The following is a 27,611-nucleotide window of genomic DNA, read 5'->3' as shown; positions in this document are numbered from 1 at the left end:
GACTCAGCTTGCTGAAGAAGGAATAATCAAGTGCACTTCAGAACCAAGACTTGCAATAGCTTTCAGATATGATAGTGCAATAAACATGTCAAAATGGTGAATAGAGTAAATAAAACAGTACATAAAAAAGAACTAAACCCATTCTTGTTTGCATCCAAATGACAGAATGACTTATTTTTGGTTCTGTATTTTGCTATAGAAATAAAAAACCAGCTCAAGTTCTTGTTTCTAATATGAATCATACACTTGTTACTGCCTTTTAACTCCCTCATAATATCAAAGTAGTCTATTAGCATATAAATTACTCAAAATAAGTAAATATTTTACTTTTTAAAAATACCACAGAAACCCATACCTTTACTGAAAAGAAAATTACCAGTTTTACTGGTCAGTTTTTCAAGTTTTCAGCATCTTTATAATGATCCTTAATCTGTACAAATGCTGTCTGCCAGAATTCATTTGGCTTGTGCAGTAATCTCCTGATTCTGCAAACATTCATTGATTATTTTCTTGGACTCTAAAACTGGCACCAATTAAACTAGAAGCATTTACCTTCTGTTGGGCTGATACAGCTGGATTTGACAAGCAAGACCTATTAACTGGCTTATATGACAGTGCTGAAAAGTACTCTTGGTTTCCAGAAAATATATACTGCACTAATAATGTCAATGAGGCTTTTTTCCTTAGTTTTCTCCTCTACAGTTTATGCTTCAATTCTCATAGTGAGAAAAAAAAACAACATTGTCACACCAATTAAACTGTCCTATCTCACTCTTTTATTATAATCCTTAATTCACATCAGCAATAATACATACATATTTATAGGCTGATAGTTTTTGACACAATACCTCTTGTTGACTATCCAAATCTACGACTTGACACACTCAAGAAAATATCTTTGGATCCTGCATTATGAAACACTAAAAAACTGTACTCTCTTCAAAGCAGTAATTTTACACTGACACCAAAGTACAAGAAAACATAAAAAATTCAGAATCAGCTGTGATCAACAACTTACTCAGACATCACTCCTGAAAACCAGTACTATGAGGAAAAACATAGATAGAACAACCTCTGCTGAATGGCATAGAATAATCATCAGGGACTATGGTTTACCTACTGCCACAGTGACATAGAAAAGGATTTACTAATTAAAACTCATTTATTGACATTATCCTCTAGGATATTGGAACAGAAAATTCTCTCATCTCACCTTAAGTTTGAACACCAAAAAAGGGTTTTTGAAGGACAATTTGAATTGAACACCAAAAAAGGGTTTTTGAAGACCCAAAAATTAAATAAAAAAACAAAAGGATGGTGTACACATTCCTGAGAGACCTGAATTCTTTTTCAACCAGCACATAAAACACTCTCCTTCAATGTATGTGGGATTTTGTATATGAAGACTTTATACAAACATATACAGAACTCTGACGGTTTTTAAGCTTGCAAGATGAACAAGGAATTCTTCCACAGAAGTAAAGCAGAAGGTGTAATAAAAAAATCCTTTCATTTACTTCTTGATTTTCAGCTTATCAGGCAGTCAAAATAACAAGGCATGATCACAACTCTTATCCCTTTAAAGAGGTCATTTTATTTGCATGAAGCAGATTGTGAAGTATCATTTAAATAATCTACTGCCTTTTATTAGAATGCCATAAGATTTGCATAAGAGGGTAAAAATATCCCAGCAAGAAGACGTATAGGAATATTTGTGCTTTGTATCTGTCTGTCTTTTGCAAGCATGTTTGAGTTTGAGTGTGGGTACCACCGTGGTTCAAGGGTTGCCACATTCATGCTGAATGTGGATGATGAGCTTGCCTGGGAGGTTTCGCTGCACCTGATCAAGTCCCCTCACATTCCCATGTTGGCCCAAGCATAGGCTGAGCTCGCTCCCTCTCACTTAGAGTCAGAGAGGAAACCAAATCACCAGCTGAGTGTGTGGGCTGCATCCTCAGCATAGCAAATGTGTTTTGTGCTTAGCTCAGCTTCAGATAGAAGGGATCCTCTGGGAGACTTGTAAGGGGCATAAAGAGGCTCAGCTCTTTTTAAAGATGTTTTAAGGACAATCCTCTTGTCAGTGACACAGACTAGAAACCCAAAGAAGCAGTTTGTGTGGAATGGCTGGCAGTATGAGATATTGAAAGGCATGAAGATTTGCAACAACATCCCAAGCCTCTTGCCAGAAAAATGCCGGACATTTTTCTTGGCATTACATTTATAACAGTGACCTGCACTACTTTCTTATGGTTTTTTAATCTAATATTATTACTAATATATCCAAATCAACAACAACAACAAAAAAAATCAGTAAATTGCTACGTGAAGTACTGCAGATGTTTGCATTTTAAATACAAAGACAATTTTTTTTTTCCCTAGGAGAAATGCCATTTAAAAAAAAAAGTATATTTTCTGTTTAGAACTTATTTCTTACTTAATGAAATTCCTTGCCCATTAAACTATCCAAACCACATGTAACAAAGTTAAATGAGTCACTTTTGGGAACATGACTAATATAAACACTTATCATTATTTCATTCTAGGTGGATGAGCATGTCTGTTACTGGTGATGGATGCCATGACATGGTATGCTGCACTGGATGCACGTGGCCTCCAACCCAGAACTCTGCCTGTGGCAAAGGTGAAGGTCACAGTTCACCACAAAATTGCCAAGCATCCACTAGTTCATGCAGATAATAGTGGTTACTATAGTTATTAGCCTTTGGCAAACTGATTTTTTAATTAATTCCTTCATTCTCTTATCATTGACGTGAAAAATTCTGTTATCTCCACAGCAGCCTATGGCATGGAGCTACCTATTTTGGATTGATTCATTTTGTGAAGAGTCACTTCCTTTTCTTTGCTCTGAATGGGCAACCTGTTGGCTTCATTTGTGCCACACACATCTTGCATTGCAATCTTCCCCCTCTAGTCTCACCCTTATGTTCTAGATATTTTTGAGACCTATCACAACTCTTTCTCTTTGTTTCTTTTCCAGGCTAAGGAAAGCTATCTCACTCACTTATTCCTCACTCACGAGTTAGTCCAAAGATCTCGATTAACCTTTTGTCCTTGTCTGTACTTTTCCAAGTTCTTTGGGACACGTTCTCTGAGACTAAAGAGAAAACATTTCCCAGTGTGGAAGATATAGGCTCACCAGAAATTTAGACACAAAGCTGTATTAATGACATCTATTTCCTTCAGCTGCTGCTAAGAATTTGTAACATCCCATTTGCTTTTTTTGGCACTCACCGCACACTAAGCAAATGTGCATACAGCTATTATGAAACAAGATCCCATTTGAGAGAGATTATAATTTCCACAGAGAACAACAATTTATTAATGAAACTGGAATTATTCCCCTCCTCCCACAGTATGTTCCGCTTTACAACAGATTGCTTTACAGTCTTATTTTAGTCCTGTTTCATAGTGGTTTTTCCCATTTTTCCATTTAGCCTTTGTCTTTAGTAATTCTAGTAGCTTAATTTGAAAAGCAAACACTTTCCTGGATACTCTCACACTTTCCAAGATAATTTATGATGACAGTAAACAACATAGGCCCCAGCCAAAATCCTTACTGGTACTGAATCATAGTGTCCAGGATGAAACATAGTAATGTTTTTTCAGTGGTCAATTAAGCATTTTCACAACAATAGGAGTGAATAATCCATCTGTTAGTGAAAATCTATTTTTTTAGCAAGGAGTAGCAAGGTTTTAACGGCACAACAGTATCAATCATTGATAACAGAATCAATAACAACTCTAACTTACATGTTCAGGAACTGACAGCTAAAATAAATACAATGCACACAAGGTAATAATTTTTATAATTACAACTGGTACTAGTAGATAGTATTTTTTTCCAAGTTTGCTTTGTTCTTTACACACGCTTTTTTCTCTTATTGTAAATACAAGAATAACTACTGCACACAGCTATTTAGACAAAACCCATTGTATTTATATATTTATGAAACAAAATCTTCTCCAGAGGAAAATTAAATTTAAGCTAGTTACTAAAAATAAAACTACATTAGTTTTAATTTTAATATGAGTCAATGCTAGTGGACATTGTATTCTCTTATTAGTATGTCTTTCAGCTTTTCTCCTTCCTTTTTCACCTTTTACAAGATCAACCCCTGGGTTGGGTGGAAGAGGGACATGTCACCCAGCAGTGACATGTTTCTTTCTGGATATTTATAATGACCTTTCTCCTTAGTCACCCTCTCTTGCTTATAGGGCACATGTATCACTGCCATGCAGCAGTCATAGAATACATGCATCTGGTACTGCACAGTGAACTACATCAAGGAAATTACCTTAGAGTTATTTTAACATTTTAAAAAAATACTGGAAGGAAAAGGCTGATTTTACACCAGAATTTTTTTATGCTTTATATCATCTTCCACCCTTGGAAACATCTTTTTTCTAAGAGTCTGTAAATGCCTCTACAGGGTTATTGGGTTATTTGGGATTTTATAATCTCCATTTAGATTGACTAAATGATAAGCAAGTGACAACAGGGAGAAAATTATACCATAGTGTTCCTGTTACAAAATTGTTTTCCACTACTGGGGCATCTAAATAATATTTGGTTATTTTTATGAATTCTTATTATGTCCTCAGTCTTTGTCTTGTCCCGTTCCACTTCTCTTTGTTAAGACCTTTTTTGACTTTTTATGTTGAGTTGTCTGCCTTTTTTTCCCTGGCTAGAAAAATATGCAATTTACTCTGTTTTATGAAATAATTATTATGTAATAAATGCTAGTAAATGCTAATAAATAAACTGTCTTTCATTTATGAAAGACAATTCATTTCACCAGCTCGTGTAGAAAATACAAGCAAGATTTTGGGTACACATGTTCTATTTGAAACTGGAAGAGAGGCTGTGGAGTTCAAAGCTGCTGTTAACTGGGTTAATTCTTCAGAATTTAATAGGATACATAACAGATCCTATGCAAGAAGTAAGCTAATTGCATCAGAGTGGATATCAGGTACAGGGAGACAGAAGGATTTGGTAATGGTTGTCTCTAGAGGGAGAGGAGAGACAGGACATGTAGAGCCTGTGGGACATGAAGCATTGCTGGGAGAGGGAAATGGTCATTGCCATACAACCAATACTTGCTCCAAGTCCATTGCTTTCTGTGTTATATAACAGAAATTGTGGTTTGATATATCACCTTCAGAAGAACAGGGGGGTTTTCACTTTAGGACATCTGCTGTTAAAACACTAACAGGCCCCTAAATAACAAAGTAAGTTATGTAATGTCAGTACCTGACAAGACTGCCAATCCCAATAATTTCTGTTTATGATTTGCATACAAGGATATTAACTGTAGTGACTGAAGATGAGATAACCTTCTAACTTGTTAGCTTCTCCTATATGTCGGTGCTGGACAGCTGATAGGAAATTATTCTTTCTTCTTCTTATGAAACATGCTTTATAAATGATTGATTCTAGCTGTGGGGTTTTGAGGTTTTTTTGTGGAGGGTTTTTTTGTTTTTGTTTTTTGTTTGTTTGCTTGTTTGTGGGGTTTTTGGGGTTTTCATTGTTAGTTTATTAGGGGAGGGTTGTTGTTTTATGATATTTATAATTTTGTTTGAAAAAATGAATTTAGGTTTTCATTTTGTTCCATTCTGTTTCATGCTCATACTTCAGTTTTGAATTTCAGTGGTGATTTTTCATGCTGTGTTTTCAAATATTTGCATTTTATTGAAAAAAAAAATTAATTACAGAATCACAGAATATTCTGAGTTGGAAGGGACCCACAAGGAACTTTGAGTCTTTGCCTGCACAGAACATATTCAAGGGTCACAGCATGTGCCAGATAGCACTGTCCAAGCTCTTTGAACTCTGTCAAGCTGATGCTGTATCCACTTCCCTCGGCAGCCTGTTTCTGTGCCCAAACAGCCTCTGGATGAAGAACCTTTTCCTAATATACAAGCTAAACCTCTCCTGACACAACCTCAGGCCTTTCCCTTGGGTCCTGTCACTGGTCACCAGAGAGAAGAGATCAGTGCCTGCCCCTCCTCATTGCCTCGTGAGAAAGTTGTAACTGCAATAGGATCTCCCCTCAGTCTCCTCTTGCCCAGGCTGAAAAGACCTGAAAAGTGTCCTCAGCTGCTCCTCATACGGCTTCAGCTCAAGGCCTTCACCATCCTTGAGGCCTTTCTTTGGATACTCCGTAATAGTTTAATGTCTTTCTTATATTGTGGCACCCAAAATTGCTCCCAGCACTCGAGCTGAGGCTGCCCCAGTGCAGAGCAGACCGAGACAATCCCTTCCCTTGCCCGGCTGGTGATGCTGTGCCTGATGGCCCACAGGACACACATGGCCCTCCTGGCTGCCAGGGCACTGCTGGCTCATGTTCAACTTGCCATCGACCAGGACTGCCTGGTTCCTCTCCACAGTTCTGCTTTTCAGTGAAAACTGTATAAATATCCAAATTATATAAATATGCATATTTTGACAAGTATTTAAGTAGAATTATATATATTTATATTTCTGAAATTTGCAGTTTAATTTTTTTCCAATTACTGTTTAAATGCCAAATCCACATCCTCTACAATGAGCAAAGGAAATAAAAAAGTCCACATTGTGAAAAAAATTATCCATCTCATAGATTTGAAATCCTGAGCTTTAATCTAGTCTCCTGTCACTTAGCAGTTCCTTAATATTTCTGTAATTCTTTTGTCTTCCTGATGAAAAATTATACTTTTGTAGCACATTTGAGGCATTATGGTATCTCTTTTTTTTTGAACATCTCACATGTTGCAGCAATCACAAATTTTATTCAATTTCTGAACCTTCTTGTTGTTTTGGTTTCCATATTATTACACAGATAGAGGAATGGCTCCAGGTATTTAATACTTGCCCAGTTTCGCTGTCTGGCAAATGCTATTTAATTTATTACTTGTCATTCTGATGCTTTTCCAGAAAGGTTTCATGATCCCAGCAGATTTTTAATTGATGGTCTAATGTTTCACTAATTATAAATTCAGCTTGTGTTGCTGACATACAGAATACATGCCCATGTCTGATCTATCAACAACAATATGTCTACCAGGTGAATCACAAATTCTCAGCCAAGCTCCATATTTAGATTTAAACAAAAAATAAAATCTTCACATTTTCTTGGATTAAAGAAGGAGACAATGTTTTGGTTTGTCTGTTCTCCTCAAGTCCTTTGAAGAATTTCTAAATATTATTTAAAGTATCTTTTCCCATATTTCCCTGTGTAAATAAACTTTCTGCCCAGATGAAGCCATTTATACAGAAGCAGTCCAAATAAAACTACAATATGTGTAAGATTTTTCTTTAGCAGTTTAATTTCTACAAGTTCATTTGTATTTCTCCATCTGTGTTGGCAACACAAATTTTAAACATGCAAGCACCATTAGCACCCTACACTCAGCTGTGTTTGGAGGTCTTGTGAGACCCAATCATTCATGCTAACAGGACCATTTCCACAGGTTCTAAATCATCTACAGTGATCACTGAATCCTTGCATAATAAAGCCTGCTAAATTTTAGAGTTTGAAATGTTTCAGTCTGTGACCTCCTTAGCTGTTCAGAACAATAACCTCAACCTTTTACATCCTCTAAAACATGGCTGACAGCTCAAGACGTTGATCCTTCCTTTTTATTTTGATCTCTCCTTGTCCTGAGCTCACTCTTTCTCCTCTCTCATGCAATCAGTGAAAACATAGTCCTCCTTTTTTTTCTAGCTCCTAATAGTAACCTCATATAATTTTCATCAATGTAAGGACCACAGGCAAGAGGTCTTACTACTACTACTACACTCCTAATTTACCTGCTATGAGCTACCTAAGCAAATCAATAAACAAAGTGAAGCCTCTAGATCAATAATAAACACTCTGTTGCAAGTTGTTCATCTCTGCTGCATGTCTTTGTACACCTTGTAAAAAGGTTAGCTTTCAGGAGTAAACATTAAATGCAGGTCTGACTTGCTCATGGGGGTTTTGTTTTTCCATGGTTCCATTTCCTTCTCACACTTTCATGTGCAACTGTCAAAATTACTTTGTGTCTCACATACCCTATGCAATATACAGGATGCAAAGCTTTTAAAGTCATCACTTTTTTTCACCAGAAAGACATAAGTAGAAGAGACAAAGGTCTCAGCTCAACAGAGCAAGAAAAGAAATCCAGAATTCTCATACCAGCTCTGATTCCTCTTACACCATTTTTTACCATTTCATTTCTCCTCATCAATTTCCTTGTCTGTAATAAATTGTGACAGTGCTTTTGCTTGAATATGTGCGCAGCATAAACTCTGTAAGCCAATTTAGTAAGCCAGGTTAATGTGATCATGCCTGATTGCTCTTTAAATTATATCTAAAGACCACTAAGGCCCAACAAGATTTCACTTTGATGTCAGCAGACAGAGGTGAGTATATGTTCGATGTACTGAACAAGCTCATTCTTATACATAGCATATCTTTCATATCAAAATCATACAGAATGAGTAACTGTGATGTCCTGCATCTTGGGAGTCAATTAATACATTACTAGCAGCAGTCCCTGAAACAATTTTCATCGCCTTGATGATGGCACTGTGCAAATGTCTAATGGAAATAATATACAGCTATCTCTAATATTGTTACTTCATTTGCTGGAATAGAATCTAAGAAATTATAAAAAACACTTTTGACAACTTTAAATGAAATATTATTGTGATCATATTAGAAATCTAGTGTAAATACAATTTTTTAAAAGATGAGTTTAATCAGGGTACATTTATGAATAGATTTAAGTGGGGTTTTTTCCTTCAAAGGGCAGTGCCGGGGTTGGCTGTTACTTTTCTCCGCCCCAGCACGGGAAAAGGCGGTTTTGGACAGGCCACGCTTTCAAAGAAGGAGTCTGGACTCTTGCTTTTGGTTTTTAGTTGTGTTTATTGTTTCTTATTTACAAAGTTTTTTTGTCTGTCTAGCCGAGGTCTGATCAGCAAGACAGCCAAGGGCACTCTCCCCCGCCCACGGGGCGGTTGTCTCTTTTATAGTGAAAACTACGTATTAGATATTTACTTTCTATTTCTAATACTTTTCGCCCTTGTTGGCAAGTGCACCTTCACTATGAACCAATCCACACATGCCAACATCATCTTGAACATGAATGCCAAGGAGAAGAAAGAAGAAGGACAGGGCACGCCCAAATCCCTCCATCTTGGGACTCCTGACCCCCATGTACAGAATTCTAAACCCCCCTGTACAGTGCATTATAATTTAAGTTTTACTTAGTGGATATCATCCTTTCACTATTCAAACTTGAAGTTCTCTCATTTCTTCACTTTTAGGAGTCATTTCTTTAGAAGAATCACAGTCAAGCCACCAGGTAGTTTTGTCAACATTCTAGGACCTCCGAGCCCCCCAAGGGTTGTCTCGGTAGCTCTGGACATCTGGAGTGATGTACTGAGATCCCACAGGGCAGTAGCTTTCAAATTCATTGCATGTATTTCTTTTCCTTAAATTTTATTTTTTCTTTCAAGTTAACTCAGTGCTTATGAGTTTTGCTTAATGCCAAAATGATAGCCACTGCTCTGTAAAATTGTTTGTCTGAACAGATTTTAAAAAAGCAGTGCATAATTTCCTTTACAGACTGCCCTGTCATACAGGCACTCACCCAAGAGGGAAAATAACTGTAAAAAGAGAACATATATTCAGAAGTACATGTTGATTTAAGCCTAATGGAAGGTGGCCAACATTAATTCCATCATATTAAAAATTATCCACTAAAAATTCATAAATAAATTCTATACTCATATTTCAGATGCAGAGAATAAATGATAAGGTTTTGAAAAAAACATGCTGTTCTGGTCAAAGATATAGAGCTCTGCTTCTTCCAAATCCACACTCTTTCTGCCTTGATACATGGGCAAGCCTTTGAAGATGACGAGGCTTGTTCAGGACAGAGTCAGATGAAAAATACCATATTGTTACATTACCCTGTACTGCCACAGAACAGTCATGAATATTAAATTTTTCAGCATTCTTTTCTTAACAAAAAATATCTGTAGTAGTTTGTATGTGAGCATGCATTATTGTGTCAGAGGTTTAAACAACAAACTTGTAAAACATAGGTTATTAATTGGCAGAAAAAAATCTGGTAAGCTGAGGTTCTGGGATTTTTGTTGGGTTTTCTTGTTTGTTTAGTTGGGGGGTGTTGGGGTTTTTTTGGTTGGTTTTTTTTTTTTTTTTTTTGGTTGGTTGGTTGGTTGGTTGGTTGGTTGGTTGGTTGGTTGGTTTTTTTTGCTACACTGGAAAATGGAAGAGAAATGGCCACCACACTGAAGAGGACTTTGCAAACTTTTCCTATGCACCATCTGCATTCGTATGCCTGTCTCTGCAAACTTGAGGACAAACAGCAAAAAAATTCTCACTGGAAGAAATTGTGCAGGTGTGCAATACAAAAAAGATGTGATGCACACTTGCACACTAGGAATGCAAAGACACATATAAAGGGAAGATGCCACATGCAGCACATCAAAAACCTTTGTTAGTATTATTTTGACCATGTTGTTCTCTTGAACTTTCAGTTTATTTTGCTGCTTCTGCATGTCACTGTTGAAACACAGCAATAAAGAAAGGTTACAGACATATTTGTAGTGTCCTGGTGGGGCTGCATCCCCTTCAGCCATCTTTGCATAAGGGTAATTAAAACTGCTGCCTTGTTTGTGGGTGTAAATTGTGCTGGAACTTGTAGCACTTGATCCTTTGATGATTTCTGTCACCATTCACTGGGACCTGTGCTTTTGCACAAAAAACAAGGCATGAACTTTTCGTCTTCATCTGCACGTGCTGTTTTTGCCTGACTTTCTGGAGTTTCACAATACCAGGCAAGTAAAGCACTGCATAGCAAATGGGCAAGCCTTATTTTACTCCCAGCACCCTGTCCATTTTCATGGGTTTCATGGGTAATAACATACTCTAATTTTACTTTTTAGACTGGATCTGCATAATGAATGTTGAGCAAAGATGGTTATCTTCTGTTAACAATCTGATGGATTTTAATTCTTCTTGATTACACAAGCAGATTCCCAAACTTTAATAATCAGGTCAAATGCTTTAATGTGTAAGCTTCAAGAACAATTTTAAAATCACCACCTGTAAGCTAGACTAATCCCCACCAGTTTGTAAACTATATTTTGATTTGCAACCTGACACTTCTTGAGATAGTTGTCTAAAAACATATATGAAAGGAATTACATGCACTGGCCAATAATAGAAGACATTATTTCTGTAAATCTGTATTGTCTTACAGAAGGTTTGCAATATTAGCTAGTCACTCTCAACTGTTTAGTGAAACTGTTAGCTGATTGAATAGATACATTAAAATCCCATTTATGAATTACTGTGACATAATAATATAAATGTCTATGCACAGGTGTCCTGATGTCATGGCTAGAAGAAGATAAAATCCTTGTGATTTCAGGTCACATGAAATATCCTACACTTTATAATGTACTTATTGCTACTTTAAAATATATAACAGTAGCATTATAAAAATAATTAAATTGAAAATATGTGCTTTTGGAATAAACATGTAATTTTGGTGAATCATTTGATTCTGCAGATCTAGTTCTGCAATCACTCCAGATCTCAACTGCATTTAACATCTTAAAAATTGTACGTGATTTAAAAAAATTGCATATGATCTAAAGATACCGATGAGTGACTGTTGGATGTATTTTAGTATGCTGACAATGGTTTGAGTTTATATGAACCTTGGCTTTTGCTATCTGGATTTAAAAGCACAATTTCTCTAAGGAACTTCTCTCTTTCAGTGTTATACCTGCATTGAGAGCTTTGTGGAAAATAAGGGGAAAACACCAACATCTCCAGCTTGGTTTTGTTTATTTGTTTGTCTTCTGGGGTTTTTTTGTAAGAGATTCTGCAAAGATGACATACAAAGACTGGCAGGGTTTGTTGGTTTTTTTCAGATATAGTAAAGCAAATAGTTAATATAGATAAAACAAGTTGTGATAAACATCAAAATAAACGTTTTTAAAGAAAGTATTAACCTAGAATTAATTGCTTTATTCTATAAAAAGGGGTTTAAGGGTTTAATTTTTTTTGCTTTATGAATTTATTAATTTTTTGCTTTATTAATTTAAAAATTTATTAATTTTTAATTTTTGCTTTATTCTATAAAAAGGGGTTTAATTTTTGACCTTCCACATACTTGAAAAGTGTCGCACAATTTGTAACAGTCTTAAGAGTCTTAAAAAGTCTTAAGGAATAAAAATATTCCAGGTAAATCTGTAATAAGTGTTAGTCTTAATGAAAATATTCCATTAGTACTAAAGTTGCTTATAAACTTAATGTCAGTGGAGCAAAAACAGGACAAAGGAAGAATCTGATTCATCAGTACATTGATAACAGTCCATTTTGTGCAAAATTACCAATTTTTTGGCAGTTTAGAACTGACCCTACATGACTACCAAGAAAAACTTTCACAAAGGAATAAAGTCTAATGAAAACATAGTGATTATGGTTCAAAATGATTTCATCAGTAATATCTCTGTCTTTTGACATTAAAGGCACAGCAATCACATTGCCTGTGCTACAGCACCAAATGTGATGAGAGTCCTTGTTGGCATCTTCAGCAAGGTGCCAGAAGAGATATGTCTCAGAGAAAGTGTAACTGGTATCAACTGGGTATCACAAATATGATTTTTTCCATTATATGGTCCCCCTTTCTTCAGACTTATAGCAAGCTCATTGTATTAACTTTGGGATACTAACACACTGCTTTGCAAATTGCTTTGATTAATACATTTTAGGGCTTAACACGAATGTCTTCACATGCAATATCCAAATACATTTTTGGCTGCTGTGCTAAATAATCTGCTGTTTTATTCATACATCCTCAGAATAGTTTTCTGGAGTTTTCTGGAAGGGTGGAGGAAACATTAATTTTCAGTTGATTTATTTATATTTAGGAAAAAAAAATATTTCCCCTTGTACACAAAAAAAAAATTCACAATGGTATTAAAATAAAAACTGAAGCATGATGATTCATTTTTACAGTAGGTGAATTTGAAACCTTGCTGTCTAGGGAAGTGGCATTTGGGGACCCAGGAAACAAATTCCTGACTTTTTATTTTCACTGAATAAAGTCCTTTACTTAAACTGAAAATTATACACAACATCCAATTAGACACTCTGCTAAGATTTTCTTCTGGTGTCCTTTTCAGCTTTCCTATCTGAAAACTCTGTTGTTTAAATTCACCACCCCCACACCCCTCAAACAGTTTTCTGTCAATCACTTATGCTGTCTTACAGAAACAGTGGACATATGATGAGAGAGGGAATTGCAAAAATTCTCACCAGGTATGATTGTGCTTGTCTATACAGAGTATAAAAGCTCTAGTGCAGGACTTTGAATTATGAAGCAATAAAATATATTAGAAATACTTGAAAACAATCTGAACAATCAGAAATAAAAGCAAATAGTTCTGAGACATAAGACAACAGACCAAAAAGGATGCATCTTCATTAGCTGAAAACACACTTGGAATAACCATATCAATCACAGGAATGACTGTTCATTCTGAGCTTGAGGTTTAAGTTTATATCTTATCTCTTGACATCAGAACAATGTTTGTTTCTAAAAATCAAATATGCTACCATAGTAGTCTCAATTAAAATTAGTTGTAAGATACAGACTTACATCAGAATTCTCTTATTTTGTTTGTTTTATTATTGTTGCTGGTGTTGTTTTTGTTTAATATAAAAAGCAAGAACAGGGAAATAAGACAAACATGCAAAGACAGAAAGCATATAGTGACTACAGGAAATGCTGGATGGTAAAAGCTATGAGCAGAGGGAACTACTGCCAGTTGAAGATTTGTCCTGTCCCACCAGAAACAGGTGCACAATTATACTACTTCTCTGTATCATTTGAACTTTCAAAGAAATAGTAAAAATTACCTTTCCCACATACTGAGGTTCAGAGCCCATGTACTCCTCCAGCACAAAAAATTGATTCCACACCCAGCCTCGTTTAACTCGCTGGGCAGATGATCTCCTCCCTGGCACTGGAACAACATTTTCTCTTGGCTGTGCTTCTAAAATCTCTTGTGCTTGTGAATGCAGTGGTGTTAGGAGACCTCCATCAAACAGGACCAAGAGAAGCAGGGATAAGCAGTTCCTTGTGAGCATTGGCAATGGCTTCTCTACCACAAGTAATAAAAATTCCAGCACTTAATGCTGAGCAGAGGAATCCAGGTTTGAGGTGTCTGTGGCCTTCACCGCTTAGCTTCTGATTTTATTGCAGAAATGCTAATGCAGGCATTAATCCTTCTGATGACAAGGTATTTGCCGCAATAAATTCCATCTATAGGGACCTATAAAAGAGATTTACATGCAACATCAAATTACATAGGATTACACTGAAGCATTCATCAAAATTTTCACACCTAGTTAGTTTCTAGAGACAGAGAAAAATATTAAGAATCACAGTTTAAAAGAGATAGCTATTTTCATTGTAGCACTGAGCTGCTCTAGAACATTGTGTAGTTATGACCTCACTCTTGCTCTGCTTAGCATTACCTGTAGTATTTGTTTTAGGATCAGGTATCAAACAAACCTGTTTCCCACCAGTGATATTAAAAATGTTTACTCTGTTTTATTTTAGTTTTACTCAAATTTTACTCGACAATCTTTTCCTCAAAAAAGTTTTACAAATGAAATACTGAAGAACAGGGGATCCACTCTTTCACCCTACTGTGCAGAGCAGGACCCTTTGCTCAATTTCTCTGCCACAAAAAGCTTCTTGAAGTCTTCTCTACAGTGTGCTGGTTGCCATGAATATAAAAAATAGCTACCTATAGGACTTAAGTTAGATGCATTTTACATTTAAAAAAAAATACAATTTATAGTGCTATGTTCACCACTTTGTTAGGGTCATATTGTGTCATTGATTTTTAAGCATAGGTTTCTAGGAAATCAATAGAGTTCTGCTTAAAAAGCAATGACATGATATGGACCTCAAAAAAGAAGAATAATAAATTACTTAACCATATACATTTTTCCTTTTCAAATACTGCCAACGGTTATATTTTCCTTATGAATAATATTTTACGATCCATAACAATAAATAGCATAGAAATTCTTATTTGTTGGGTACATGCTGATGTGTTTAAAGAGAAAGAATTTATAATCAGCAATCTGGAAAATTTAACAAGTCTTAAAAAAGAAAAAAATAAAAATAAACATCCTAGAAGAATAACTATTTCCTATGCTAAATTTAGGGTGAGACTTCCTGTTCAGATATGAAAGGCTACATTTTAGCCTTTAAATAATAGGCTAATAAAATAGAGAAGATAATAAAAAAAGAAAGTAAAAAACCTGGTGAAAGGTATCTACTGAGTGTTTTAATTCTACCTTCAGAAATGATAAAAGATGAGGAAAGAACTCCCATCTGCTCAGCATCATTTAAATAAAAGTTTTTCTAATTTATGTTCAAACATTTCAATGTTTTTCATCTACAGCAAAATAATATTTTCTGCAATGAGTAAAAACTTCTTACTTGCACAATCATTTGCAGTCTATGGACTTATTCCAGCACAGGAACATTAAGACACGACCTAACAGCAGAGATCTGTTGCATTCAATATATTTGGTATGAATTTATTTTTCACTGAACAGTTCATATGTGGTTTTCTGCTGCTTTTTTTAATGCATTCAGTGGTATATAACATCACGTTCAGACTGTGTTGATCCATAATTCAGTTCCAAGATTTCCAAACTTTTTTGCCTCCCCTGATCCATGGCTGCAGAGTGCATGCCTCGTTTTTACAGCAAAATCATAGTAATCATGAAACATAGCAAAAAATAAAACCAACTCAACATATCCTTTTGAATTGCCCAGACACAGATGGGAGGTAGAAACAAATATATTAAAAAAAAGGGGTGGGATAGTCTGTACTGCTTCAGAAATGTTTGAATTGCCCAGACACAGATGGGAGGTAGAAACAAATATATTTAAAAAAAAGTACTGTACTGCTTCAGAAATGCCAAAATCATGTTGTAGTCAATTTAATTGCCATTCCACTTCTCTTTGCTGAGAAGACTCTGTACATTGCAGTTCTCCCAGCAGAGCTCTGCCTCCGGCCATGTCTGTCAGTCAGGGAGCTTTTAAAATGTTATACAGCACCAAAAGTAATGCAAAGAGATTGAAAGACTTCAATGAAAGGAGAGCAATTCCCCCTTGGCTGGAAGGTTAGTAACCAAGTGCAAGACACAGAGCACTTTAACCCCTTCTCCATTGGTCTCCCAGACAGCCTCCCAGAACGCCTACTGCAGAGTCAGGAAAGAGCAATGCCAGTGCTTTCTTCATTTCCTACAGCTTCAAAAGATGATGAATGGGAGGGTCAGAGAAAAAATGGGAGGCTAATGGATGTTGCAGTACAGGATTGTAGCACAGATGCCCTCATCAGCAGCAAAAGAGTTCAATGTGAAGAATTACTTTCAATTTTTATTCTTTTTTTTTATTTTATTTTTTAAATTTAAACCTCAACAAGGCAAATAATTGAGACTCTCATACTTTGTCACTTGAAAGAATCACTCCAGCTTGCTATTCTGTAACATTTGTGCCATAGGAAACTGAGGCAGAAGGTTCTTCCCCAATAGCTTCTTCTTCCCCATAATTTCATTGCTGGCTTTGCAGGAGGCTTTTTCTGATAGAATTTGTTTTATAGCACCGCTGGAACTTGTACAGGAATTCAAAGGCTAATATATATCTTTTTTTTTCTTTTAGTCTGTGCTTGTTGTTTTGCATTTTCTTTTTAAACTATGTCAAAACCCATCCTAGTGCTTTTCTATTGTCAAATATTCATTGATACCTTATGTACCTCTGATCAGAAAACTACTAAGGCAACTAGGAGACAAGGATTTGTCAGAACAATTGACCATAATGAAGGCACTATATTTTCTTAAATTTTTATGGCATTATTTCCAGTGATGCTCATAAAGAAATATCCAATGAGAGAGTTGTGAACAGACATGCACCCTCATTACATCTCTTTCCTATATATTAGAGAAGTACAGATGGTCAGATTTTTCTTAGATCTTGGGGTTTTTTCAATATGAGCTGTTGCTACTCATTTCTTCAAACTATCTTGTAAGAATTTAAGTACCATTATGAATGATCTAATTAACCCCTAAAGAGAGCTTCAAAGTGATACCCTGTATGAATTTAGTCCCACATTTGCTTTTATAACCTGTGATTACATTTATTCATTTCCCCAGTTTGATGAAGGGAAATAAGTGACCCAACAGCAAGCATGGACAGTATGTTAATACACAATTATTATGAAATCTTGATCATATTTACTGTGTCCCCCAAACTACAGGCTTAGAAACTCATGAAATGCAAATGATGAATAAAATATCACTACTAAAATTATTTATTGGGAATAACAAAATACATGGTAAAAATGATATAAATGGTGCTCCTGCAAGAATTTTGATTCTGACCTGGACTATACTGCCATTAATCTAAAGAGTCTGAGCAATGAAATGCTTTTGGAATACAAAATTGATGCATGCCATTTCTGCTGCAACAACCCTTAATCAATGGTACAGCAGGCGCAAATCACCTCACCAAGCTTGGCAAAGGTTGTCCCTTGTTGAGACAACAGCCACAGATTCTCTGCAATCACTAGTACGCACATAAGGCCTCATGTAGAGAAGTATTTGAAAAGAAACTTTAAATGATCTTTGATCTTGTCATAGTTTAATCCCAGCCAGCAACTCAGCCCCACCCAGCTGCTCATTCACCCACACCCAGTGAAGAAGAGAATCAAAAAGAAAAAAGTGAGGAAACGCATGGGTTGAACTAAAAAGTTTAATAGATAAAGCAAAAGCTGCAAATGCAAGGAAAGGAAATAAGATTATTTACTCATTTCCCATTGCCAGGCAGATTTTCAATCTTTTTCAGGAAAGCAGAGCTCCATAATACATAGTGGTATGGTTTAATCCCAGACAGCAACTCAGCCCCACCCAGCTGCTCATTCACCTACACCCAGTGAAGAAGAGAATCAAAAAGATAAAAGTGAGGAAACTCATGGGTTGAACTAAAAAGAGTTTAATAAATAAAGCAAATGCTGCAAATGCAAGGAAAGTAAATACGTTTATTTACTCATTTCCCATTGGCAGGCAGATTTTCAGTCTTTTTCGGGAAAGCAGAGCTCCATAATACATAGTGGCGTCTTGGGAAGACAAATGCCATCATTCCAAACATTATAACTTTTCTTCTTCTTCTCCCCCGCCCCCCAGCTCTATATGCTGTCCATGATGCCATATGGTCTGGAATATTCCTTCAGTCAGGAAGGAATCAGGATCAGCTGTCCTGACTGTCTCCCCTCCCAACTTCTTGCTCACGCACACACTGGTGAGCTGGGGTGACGTGCAGAAAAGGCTTTGAATACATAAGAACTGCTCAACAATAGCTAAAACAACCCCATGCTATCTACTCTGGTGTTTTTTTTCAGGAGATTTTCAGGAAAATTCAGAACACAGCCCCATACTGACTATTATGAAGAAAATTCATTCCATCCCAGCCAAAATCGGTGCAGACCTGTACAATGTATCTACTTGGATCAGACTACAGATGCACTACTGTCACACCCAGACAAGCAGAAAACACTAAAGCTCCATGATGCACTCGAAACTGTCACCAGTCCAGCAAGGCTGGTAATTGAACCTCCATGAATGGAGGCAAATTGCTTACTGACAAAGTATCCATTATGCACTGATGGTGGGAACATTTCTGCAGCCACCTTTACCATAAATCTATCAGCACAGAGAATGCTTTAGCTCACGTGAAATAAGAGCTAATGTAGAGCAACCATCTTCCTACCCATAAAGAGGTTTGAAAAAGCTTGGCGATACTGTAAGATGGTTGATCCCACCAGCAGGAAAGCCAGATGACATCTATAACTATGAATATGCTGTATTAGCTGACCATGTAATCTTGTTTCTCTGCGATATCTTGGAATAAGAAAAAAAGAAAACAGCAGAAAAAACAAGTCCATGCTTTTGGTATCTATTAAAATTAACTACTAAAATATTTGAGATTATACATCTTCTGGTTAAAGAATAGGTAAAAGCAATATGGTAAATCTTTCTCTGAGTTTAAACAAATCACTTAGGTGGATATCCTCAATGTCATTTAATTAAACAAATCCCATTAGATTAGACTCTAAATTACCACATTTCTTTCTGAGTTTGACTTTCCTGAGCTTCACAACCTATCTAGATACCTTGTAAATGAAAGTAATTATTCCTTTTTCTACCTGGTCTTTTCAGTTAGCACGGGAACTACTTGATAATATCAAAAGAGGGGTTAAGAGGGAGATTACAATTAAACAGATTACAAACCACAAACTAGCAAAGACTTTAATTTGTCAATCTGTCCATCCTACAAGTTAGAAAACTTTCAACAGATTAAGCAGGTCCCACCTCTGCAGCTACTATAACAACTTGGCAAGAATAACATCTGGAATCCATGCCAGGTAACTGCCATGGGGAAAAAATATCAGTGTTTCTACCTGCTGGAGTCTTAACATCATCCAAACCAGTTATCCCTTTATCTCCCTTTGTGTGAGATTCAATAACCTGTATAAACTGTCCTAGTTTAACATCTGTCAGCAACCAAGCACCACACAGCTGCTCACTCACTCCCTCAGACAGGAGGCTGAGGTAAGAGAACTGGATGAATAAAAGTGGGAAAACTTGAGAGTTCAGATAAGAACAGTTTAATAACTGAAATATCATTAAAATATTAATAATATTAATAACAATAATAATAATATTGCTCTGAAAAGTAAAATAACTGAGTGAGAGAAATAAACACCAATAAATACAAATGAAAATAATTGGGCACCACCAGTGAATCAATGCTCAGCCAGTCCCCAAGCAGCAGCTCCCAACCTTCCCCCTAATTTATTGCTGTGCATGACTCCATATGTTATGGAACATTTCTTTGGTCTTTTGGGATCAGCTGTCCTGGCTGTGTCCCCTGCCAGATTCCTGTGCATCCCCACATGTGTGCTGGTGGGTTGGTGTGAGAAACAGAAAAGGCCTTTACTCTGTGTGAGCACGGATCAGTGATCAGTAAAAGATCCCTGTGTTATCAGTGCTGTTTCCAGCACAAATCCAAAACCACTGCCCCATACCAGCAACTGTGAAGAGAATTAACTCTGTCCCAACCAAAACCAGTACAGAAGCCTAGGCAGGCTCTCTATTTAAATTGAATCCTCACAAGGCTGAAAATCTGAATCTCAGTCCCATTGCTTCAGAGGTGGTTTATATGAAATTGCTGACTAAGAGATGGAACAGAAACCAAAATCACCTAAGCTAATCCCAAATATTCTGTAGATAAGTGATAAGAGCATTCTGATTTAATGTGAGAAATATATGCAGAAAGTAAATATATGGAAGCTGAATCTTGGTATTTCTGGAAGATATATGTCTTCATACGGACAAGAACTATACTCTGTAGACTACTAAACAGTAAAGAGATGGAAGCATTTCCCCTGCAATAAAGTGATTTTAGCTCACTTTTGTCAAATTCTCTTACAAAAGCCCCCAAATCCAACTATTTATTGTCAAATATTTTGCTTATTATGAAGTTACTAATAATTCAACTTGGCAAGAATAATATCATTTTGGTTACGGCTATGATTTTTGGATTTGATTGCCAAAGCCACTTTCTCTCCATATTCAATTGTTCTCTGCAGAGATGTATTTTGTATAGCTAAGAGATTGATTCTAATGTTAGTTGTGCCAACAGAGTAACACTATCTATGAATCTGGACTACTCCATCGAATTTTAACTGGCATAAAACCAAAGTGAGATGAGAATGATGTCCCCCATCTTTGAGCGCGATTGTCCTTGTAAGTACATCCATGGGAAGGTTGCCACAAAGATATATTACAAGACAAAAAACGCGTGATATATTCTATCAATATCCAGTAAACACATTTATGAAATTTCTAACATTGGAGAGGAGTCTAATTATGGCTGACATTTCTAAGCCTTTCAACAATAAAATTATTCTTGCTTTTCAGATATGTTTTAGTAATTGGTTTTCTATTATATAAAAAAAATTATGACTTTAGGGAGTTTGGTAACATAACACAATCAGATACTACATACTTCCAAAACCAGTGTAGCTTTACAATGCTGGGGCTTATAGAAGCGCAAGGTAAAAACATTCTGAGGGCAAAATAATTAACTGGTCCTGCATGCAACTATTTATACATATTGTGTCACGTTTGTCATCATTAGTAACACTTACAGAAGATCTTTTATGACTGAGCCATCATCCTCTACCAGGGAAATTATCACTTCTAATTCACAAACATGCATAAGAATATGAGGGAAATTGTTAAAAAAAAAGGACTGGAACTTTCATTATAAAATATAAATACATCAGTAAATGCACAAATCTCTGCAACTCATTGAACTCTTGAAAGTTAACTCAGGTAAAACGAAATTTCACTTTCACTCCAGGTTAATAATTAATCTATATTTTGCTGAGATTCAAATTCACGCCAGTACTACTCAGTAAATGCATAATGCAACTCTGCAATTTAATCATCAATTAAAAGAAAGAAACAAACTATTTCCAAAAAGAACAAAGTTTCCTTTAAAAATATGGTCCGATGATGAAGCAGTTATCAATTTCATTTTTGTTCTCTCTTGTGACAGGCTTGACTCAGAAAAGTCCCATGGTCAATCTATACCTACTTTGTCAATAGTCTAGAATCTTTATTTTTGATAAATTACAAATATTTTCATTTCTGCTAGGAATCTGTCAATGTCAATGCTAAAGCATGGACAATCAGGAAACAATCCTTCATTCTACTGTCGTTCTACACTTTTTGAATAAATATATGAGACGGGGGAAAGGAGGGAAAGGGAAATAAAATTAAAACATTTCAACACATTAGCAATATAAATAAAGCAATAATTGACAAATCTGAGGCTGCAGCTCAAATATATTTATAATTTTGTATGTAACATGAGATATTGAAATGTGTGTGAGCATATTTTAATGTACTCTTTAACATTATTTTCTTAATCCTTGGGATATTTCTGTTTTTCTGAACCTGTCAAGAATTCTAACAGATTGCAAACATTCTTTAGTTAAGATCTCATTATTAAAATATTTTCTGCTATTGGTCAGAACCTGATTATAAAAAATTTGAAAGTATTAATTATGGTTTCTGGTGTCAGAAAGACTAAGAAAATACACTAAATTAGAAAACTAACTCAAAGATAGAAATTTCGAAGTGAGGTCTTTCAGGCATTTGTTTGTGTGTTGTGTATATAATGGTGCAATTATTGCTTAATATCAGCTTGATGTATAACCTCAGAGATTTAAACTGAAAATATGGGTCTCCTCTTGTCCATTATTGCAACTACTATAAAGTAGATTTAAACATCTTTGTCTCCATCAAGATAGTATTAAAAGGTGTTTAATCTCCAATATTCCTTTCTCTAGTAGATTATGGAAATCCATAGTCCAACTTTTAGACTTTCACTCTTCTGAAAGGTTAATAGATTTGTTCTAACGGCAATGAATTATATAATTTCAGAGGATGATACCATCCTCAGGAAAACATGACAGACAGGAGTTGTGTCCAACTGGTTTCTAGCCATTAATCTTGTGAATTTTAACAGGTAGTCCCAGAGACAACAGGGGTGAGAGATAACCCATCAGTTTTCTGAACTGTGAGAATATCAGCTCAGACCTCTCAGTAGTCTGGAGTCACCTACTTTATTCTGGGCTTTCTCCAAGGCTCAATAAAAATAACTCTTATGCTTGGTAATTTATGTCTTTTCACAACTCATTTTGGCTTGTTTTCACCCTACCTACATTTACTGGCAAGACTGTATCTCTTTTCTGACCAACAATAAACTGAAAAAAGAATCAAATACATCAAAACCTTCATGGATTTTAAAGTATCAGAAATAGTAATGCTAGGGCTTCTATTTTGATTATTTAAATTTTTTCTTTGTTTTGTTCATCATTACTGCATGGGAATATAAGGTCATTAGAGCAACTGAGGCACACTGTAGTTAGACTGGCAATGGCTACTCTAACTAGAGAGTACAGTCATCTACAAATAACTTCAGCCAAAGTAATCCTCATTTTGTTTTTCAGAACTGGATGTATTTAATGAAGACTCACCAAATACCAAATCTGTGTGTGAATAGCTGTGTGTCTCTCTTCAAGAAACCTTTCACTCAAGTAAAACCCTCTATTTGCCAGTCAATGTGAAAGTGCTCCCAAACTAAGCCAGTGATTAAACTCAGAAATGCTAAAAGCAGCCAGGAGACATTTTGTGTACAACTTCTAAGAGAAGATTAAATAATATTTGTGCCTCACTTTCATCTGTATAAATCCTCATGTCCCTTGTGTATGATTGCTCATTTCACAAATTTAAGAGTAATGAATTGAGTAATTTTGTAACAGATGCCTGCTGTGAATTTCAGCAATTATGGCCAAGCACAGACAATAGATGAGGTGGTGCACAAGGAAATAAAGTGACACTCACTACTGCAGGTCTATCTGTCCTGTCTACAGAAATAAATACAAATCTTATTGGTGAAAACAATTTTCCTTTTAGATTCTTTCTTACCTTTCTAAGTTTCAAATTAAAAGGACAAGAAAATAATGCATTAGAAAGAAACATGTCTTGTCATCTGTGTAACACTCACACTCAGCAACATAAATTATTGGTACTTTTTCCCCCCCATATGGTACACATGGATCTTTATTAACTGGGGTGAATACATTTTCATAATATCATTCACGAGTGTATCTGCTATAATTTAATAACTTAAAGGCAAATATGATTTTGTCTGTTTCATTGTTCATATATACATACATGCCCAATCTCACAGATTCACAGAAAATATAGGAAATAGACAAATTTAAATATGAAATACAAAACCTCATCAACACTTGTAAGCTTACAATTTCAAAAACATGTCTTTTTTTAAAATAAAAATATCCATAATGGGTCAATAACTATTTTCGGTTAGCACTGATTTAACTTAGAATAGAAACCATTTCATCTTACTATGTTTCAGCCTTAACACCCTGCTTTGAATGACTTCAATAATTAAATGAGTATTAATTTTAAAAAAGCACATATTTTTCATAAACTATTATAGTCAACGTCCTCATTCTTTAGAAAAGGCAGTGGTTACTTTTTCTTTTTTGTTTGCAACTTAAGAAAGGTTTTTCCTTTAGTTTGGTCTGAGCTCCTTCTATGCTACAGAAAAAATATAACTATATAGTAGCTAGGTGGTTTATGATTTATGTAACTTACCTCAAGACAGGTAATGAGCAGCTTGTTTATTGCATATAATGCATATTTTATTTTTTTTATAACAAACATAAATTTTCTAGTTATTTCAGTCTGCAAAACTGTGGTTTAGATAGGAAATCAATAATGTCTTTTTAAGGTTAAGCTCAGTGAAATGAAGTGCTTAAATAGTCCTGATGAAATTGCACCTCAGCTGAACTCAGAAAGAACAGCATTATGGCAAGAGGATAATGTCATACCTGCAGTATAATAGATTGCAGCCAATCAATCAGACATATTGTAATCGCTAAGGGCACTGTCCTGCTGTACTAAAAAAATACCTTCAGGTCTCAAGGTAGAAAGATTGACACATTTAGTCTGGAGCAACCTAAATCAAATATTTCCCTAAGACTAATGAATTAACCTTACTAGAGGACACAGCCCAGACACACATTTTGTCGTGGTAGAAATGGAGTACTGGGCCTAAGTCTAAGCTGTAAGGAAGGCTACTAATTTGGTGGAAAAAAAATATGTTTCCATCTATGCAACCTCTGATCTGCGGTCAAGTGTGACCCACTGTGTAGTTCCTCTGATCACAGAATCACAGAAACACATAATAGTTGAGATTGGATGGGACTTCTGGAACTCATCTGGTCCAAATCCCCAGCTCAGTCAGGGTCAGCTATAAGAATTAGCTGTAGCTACATAGGCAAACAGGTTTTTTCTATAGATGGAGACTACACAACCCCACAGGGTGACCTGTTTCAATGGCCTGACCATTCTGCAAGTTTTTGATGCACCTCACTGTCCACTTAACTTTACCAGTTTCTCTATGAGATTGTTTGCAGCTGATGTGAAAAGCTGTTTTAAAGACTACATTCACTACACGGCCCTCATCCACCGAGCCAATCGCCTCATTATAGGAAGCTACCAGGTTGGTTAAGCATGATTTCTCCTTTGTAAATCCATACTGACTTCTCTCAGTCACCTTCTTGTCTTGCATGTATTTGGAAATGGTTTTGAGGCATTAAAGGGCTTTATTATTTTCCTGAGGGCTTAGGTGAGGTTGATGCCTTAGGCCCCACGGATTTGTGTATGTACTGATTGCTGAAGTGCTCTCCATCACTGAGAGCAAATCTTTGGTCTATACATGAGCAGCAGGTACTTCCTGCTTTCCTGGAATTTCAAAACCTCACCCACAAGCACTATGATCAATTCTCTTCTTGAAGATAACTTTTGTTGTTTACACTAAGACGGTAAGTGAGCCAAAATAAGCCCTATTATTTTTCAAACCCTCTTCCCTCTAGGAAAGGAGCCTTTGACAGTCCCAAGAACTTTTAGAGAAGATTTGTTTTAATTTTTCAATTAAATTCCCAATTTCATCCTTATAAATGAGTCTCTTCTTATTATTAGTTACTACATTTGTTAACAGGAAAGCCCAAAATATAGGTCTATATTCTGTGTTCGAAAATAAAGTATTTTGATTTTTCAGAAACACTGCTGACTTCAAATGCCCGGTGAAACCCTTAGAATGCTTTCAAGAAACAACTTAACTGTGTAGTCTAAAGAATTGTAAGCAATACCAATACACATGCAGATACTCAACACATATTAAATATGCAAAATAAAAGCTATTTGAAAGACAAGATTTTAATGTAAAGGACAAAATGAGGAGCTCACCTCTGACATCTAAAATATTTATATGGATTTTTTTTTGCATGAAGATCTAAATTTTAATGGTAATGGTCACAATTTATCATAAACATAATGAAAAAAATTTTTGTCTTTTTAATGAAAAAATCTTGTTAAGTGACAGGATATTTACCTGGAAAATTTTCATAAATAAGTAGAGACAACTCAGTTTTCACAGTGAGCTTTAAAAAATATATTTGTAAATTAATTTCCTTATATCTCTAACAATTTACAAATTTACTCTGTTTCTTATTATTCTCTAATAGAAATAGTAAAAGTATTTCTCTCATCATATTATGACAGATCATTCAAACATATAAAGAGAACGGTTAATTCACCATGAAATCAAGTGTTTGCTTTGCTGAGTGTTATATTAAAAGCTATTGATGATATAAAAGACAGTAAAATCTTATTGCTTATGAAAATTCCAACTGAAATGACTTTATAACTTTACCTCACTAGCTAAAACTTTCTCTGATGTTAGAGCTTTTGAAATTCCTGGGAGAGTTTTATCCCCAGGAAGAGTCTTATTTTCCATTTGAAAAAGAACAAAACCAATTCTTTGGTTTTACCCTTTTTGATACACATGCATATTTTTATATGGTTTGTGGCATTAAAGAGCATTTAAACCCAAACCCTGCAACGTGGAAATGGAATAAAATCGTACTTTTTAGATAATATCAACCACTATTGGCTTTACGACTCCTTTGTTTTTTCAGACAAAGCATAATGCAGAGAACTCCTGTGACTAAGAATTTTCCATTGATTCACCACTTGCAACTCTTGTTTCTCAGCATCTGCTAAACCACCAGATGGGTTTCCACCTATTTACCTGCTTTGTTCAGACCCAGAGACAGAATTTCATGTGAAGACCAAAGGAAGAGAGAGACAGACAGGAGCCAGACATACCTCTCATCTGATATATGTGAAATAGAATCTCTGTTGAGCAGTTCAAAACCTGGACTGGCACTAAGATCACAAACTTGAGACTCTTAACTATGTTTTGATGTTGCTGAAGAAGGGGGCTATCCTTCTACTGTTGTTTGAGTAAATATCATGAGGTTTCTATAGAATTTATTTGCATAATAATGGAAGGTGCAGAAACAAATCTACTGTCCCCAAAGGAAACAAGAAAGAAAAACAAGGTTCCAAGATTCAGGTTTGTCATTAACACAGAATGAGCTACTAATTCTCTATGATACATAACCTCCAAAAACCATGAAGTACTATGCCTTCTGAAGGCTCTTCCTTGCTCAGTAAAAAGGCTGTAGTTCTTTGTTACCTGTGTTAGCCATCTTTATGGTATTCAAGCAACACTAATTATAATTAAATATTTAACTAGTTAGCATATGCAGCAATAGTTGGCAGCCTGGCTGGGCAGCAGCACACAATCAGAGCAGAAAGAATTGTTGTGATTATTTCTTAATAAGGTAGCTAAAATGGCACTCAGCTAATCAATGAAAAAGGCTGACTTACTCAGCCCTTGTTCAGAAACAAGCTGAAAAATAATTATGCAAATAAGCATTTTCAGACAGGTTACAGAGACTTTAATATTTTGCTATTACTGAGAAATAA

General features: G+C 35.6%; 1 protein-coding gene across 1 annotated transcript in view; it reads right to left on the bottom strand.

Moving 5' to 3' along the window:
• Positions 1 to 27,611, bottom strand: part of CDH12 (cadherin 12) — a 223,519-nt gene that overhangs the window by 142,542 nt on the left and 53,366 nt on the right. Inside the window, exon 2 of the mRNA XM_039714778.1 lies at positions 13,947 to 14,362. Within this exon, the coding sequence (XP_039570712.1) occupies positions 13,947 to 14,177 (231 nt within the window). The 5' untranslated portion in view covers positions 14,178 to 14,362. The remainder of the gene's footprint in view (positions 1 to 13,946; positions 14,363 to 27,611) is intronic.

The sequence above is a fragment of the Passer montanus genome, unplaced genomic scaffold (assembly GCF_014805655.1).
Source record: "Passer montanus isolate IOZ18808 unplaced genomic scaffold, ASM1480565v1 scaffold31, whole genome shotgun sequence".
In the NCBI taxonomy this organism is placed as follows: Eukaryota; Metazoa; Chordata; class Aves; order Passeriformes; family Passeridae; genus Passer; species Passer montanus.
Note: the sequence above shows the minus strand (reverse complement) of the source record. Positions and strands in the feature narration are given on the sequence as shown.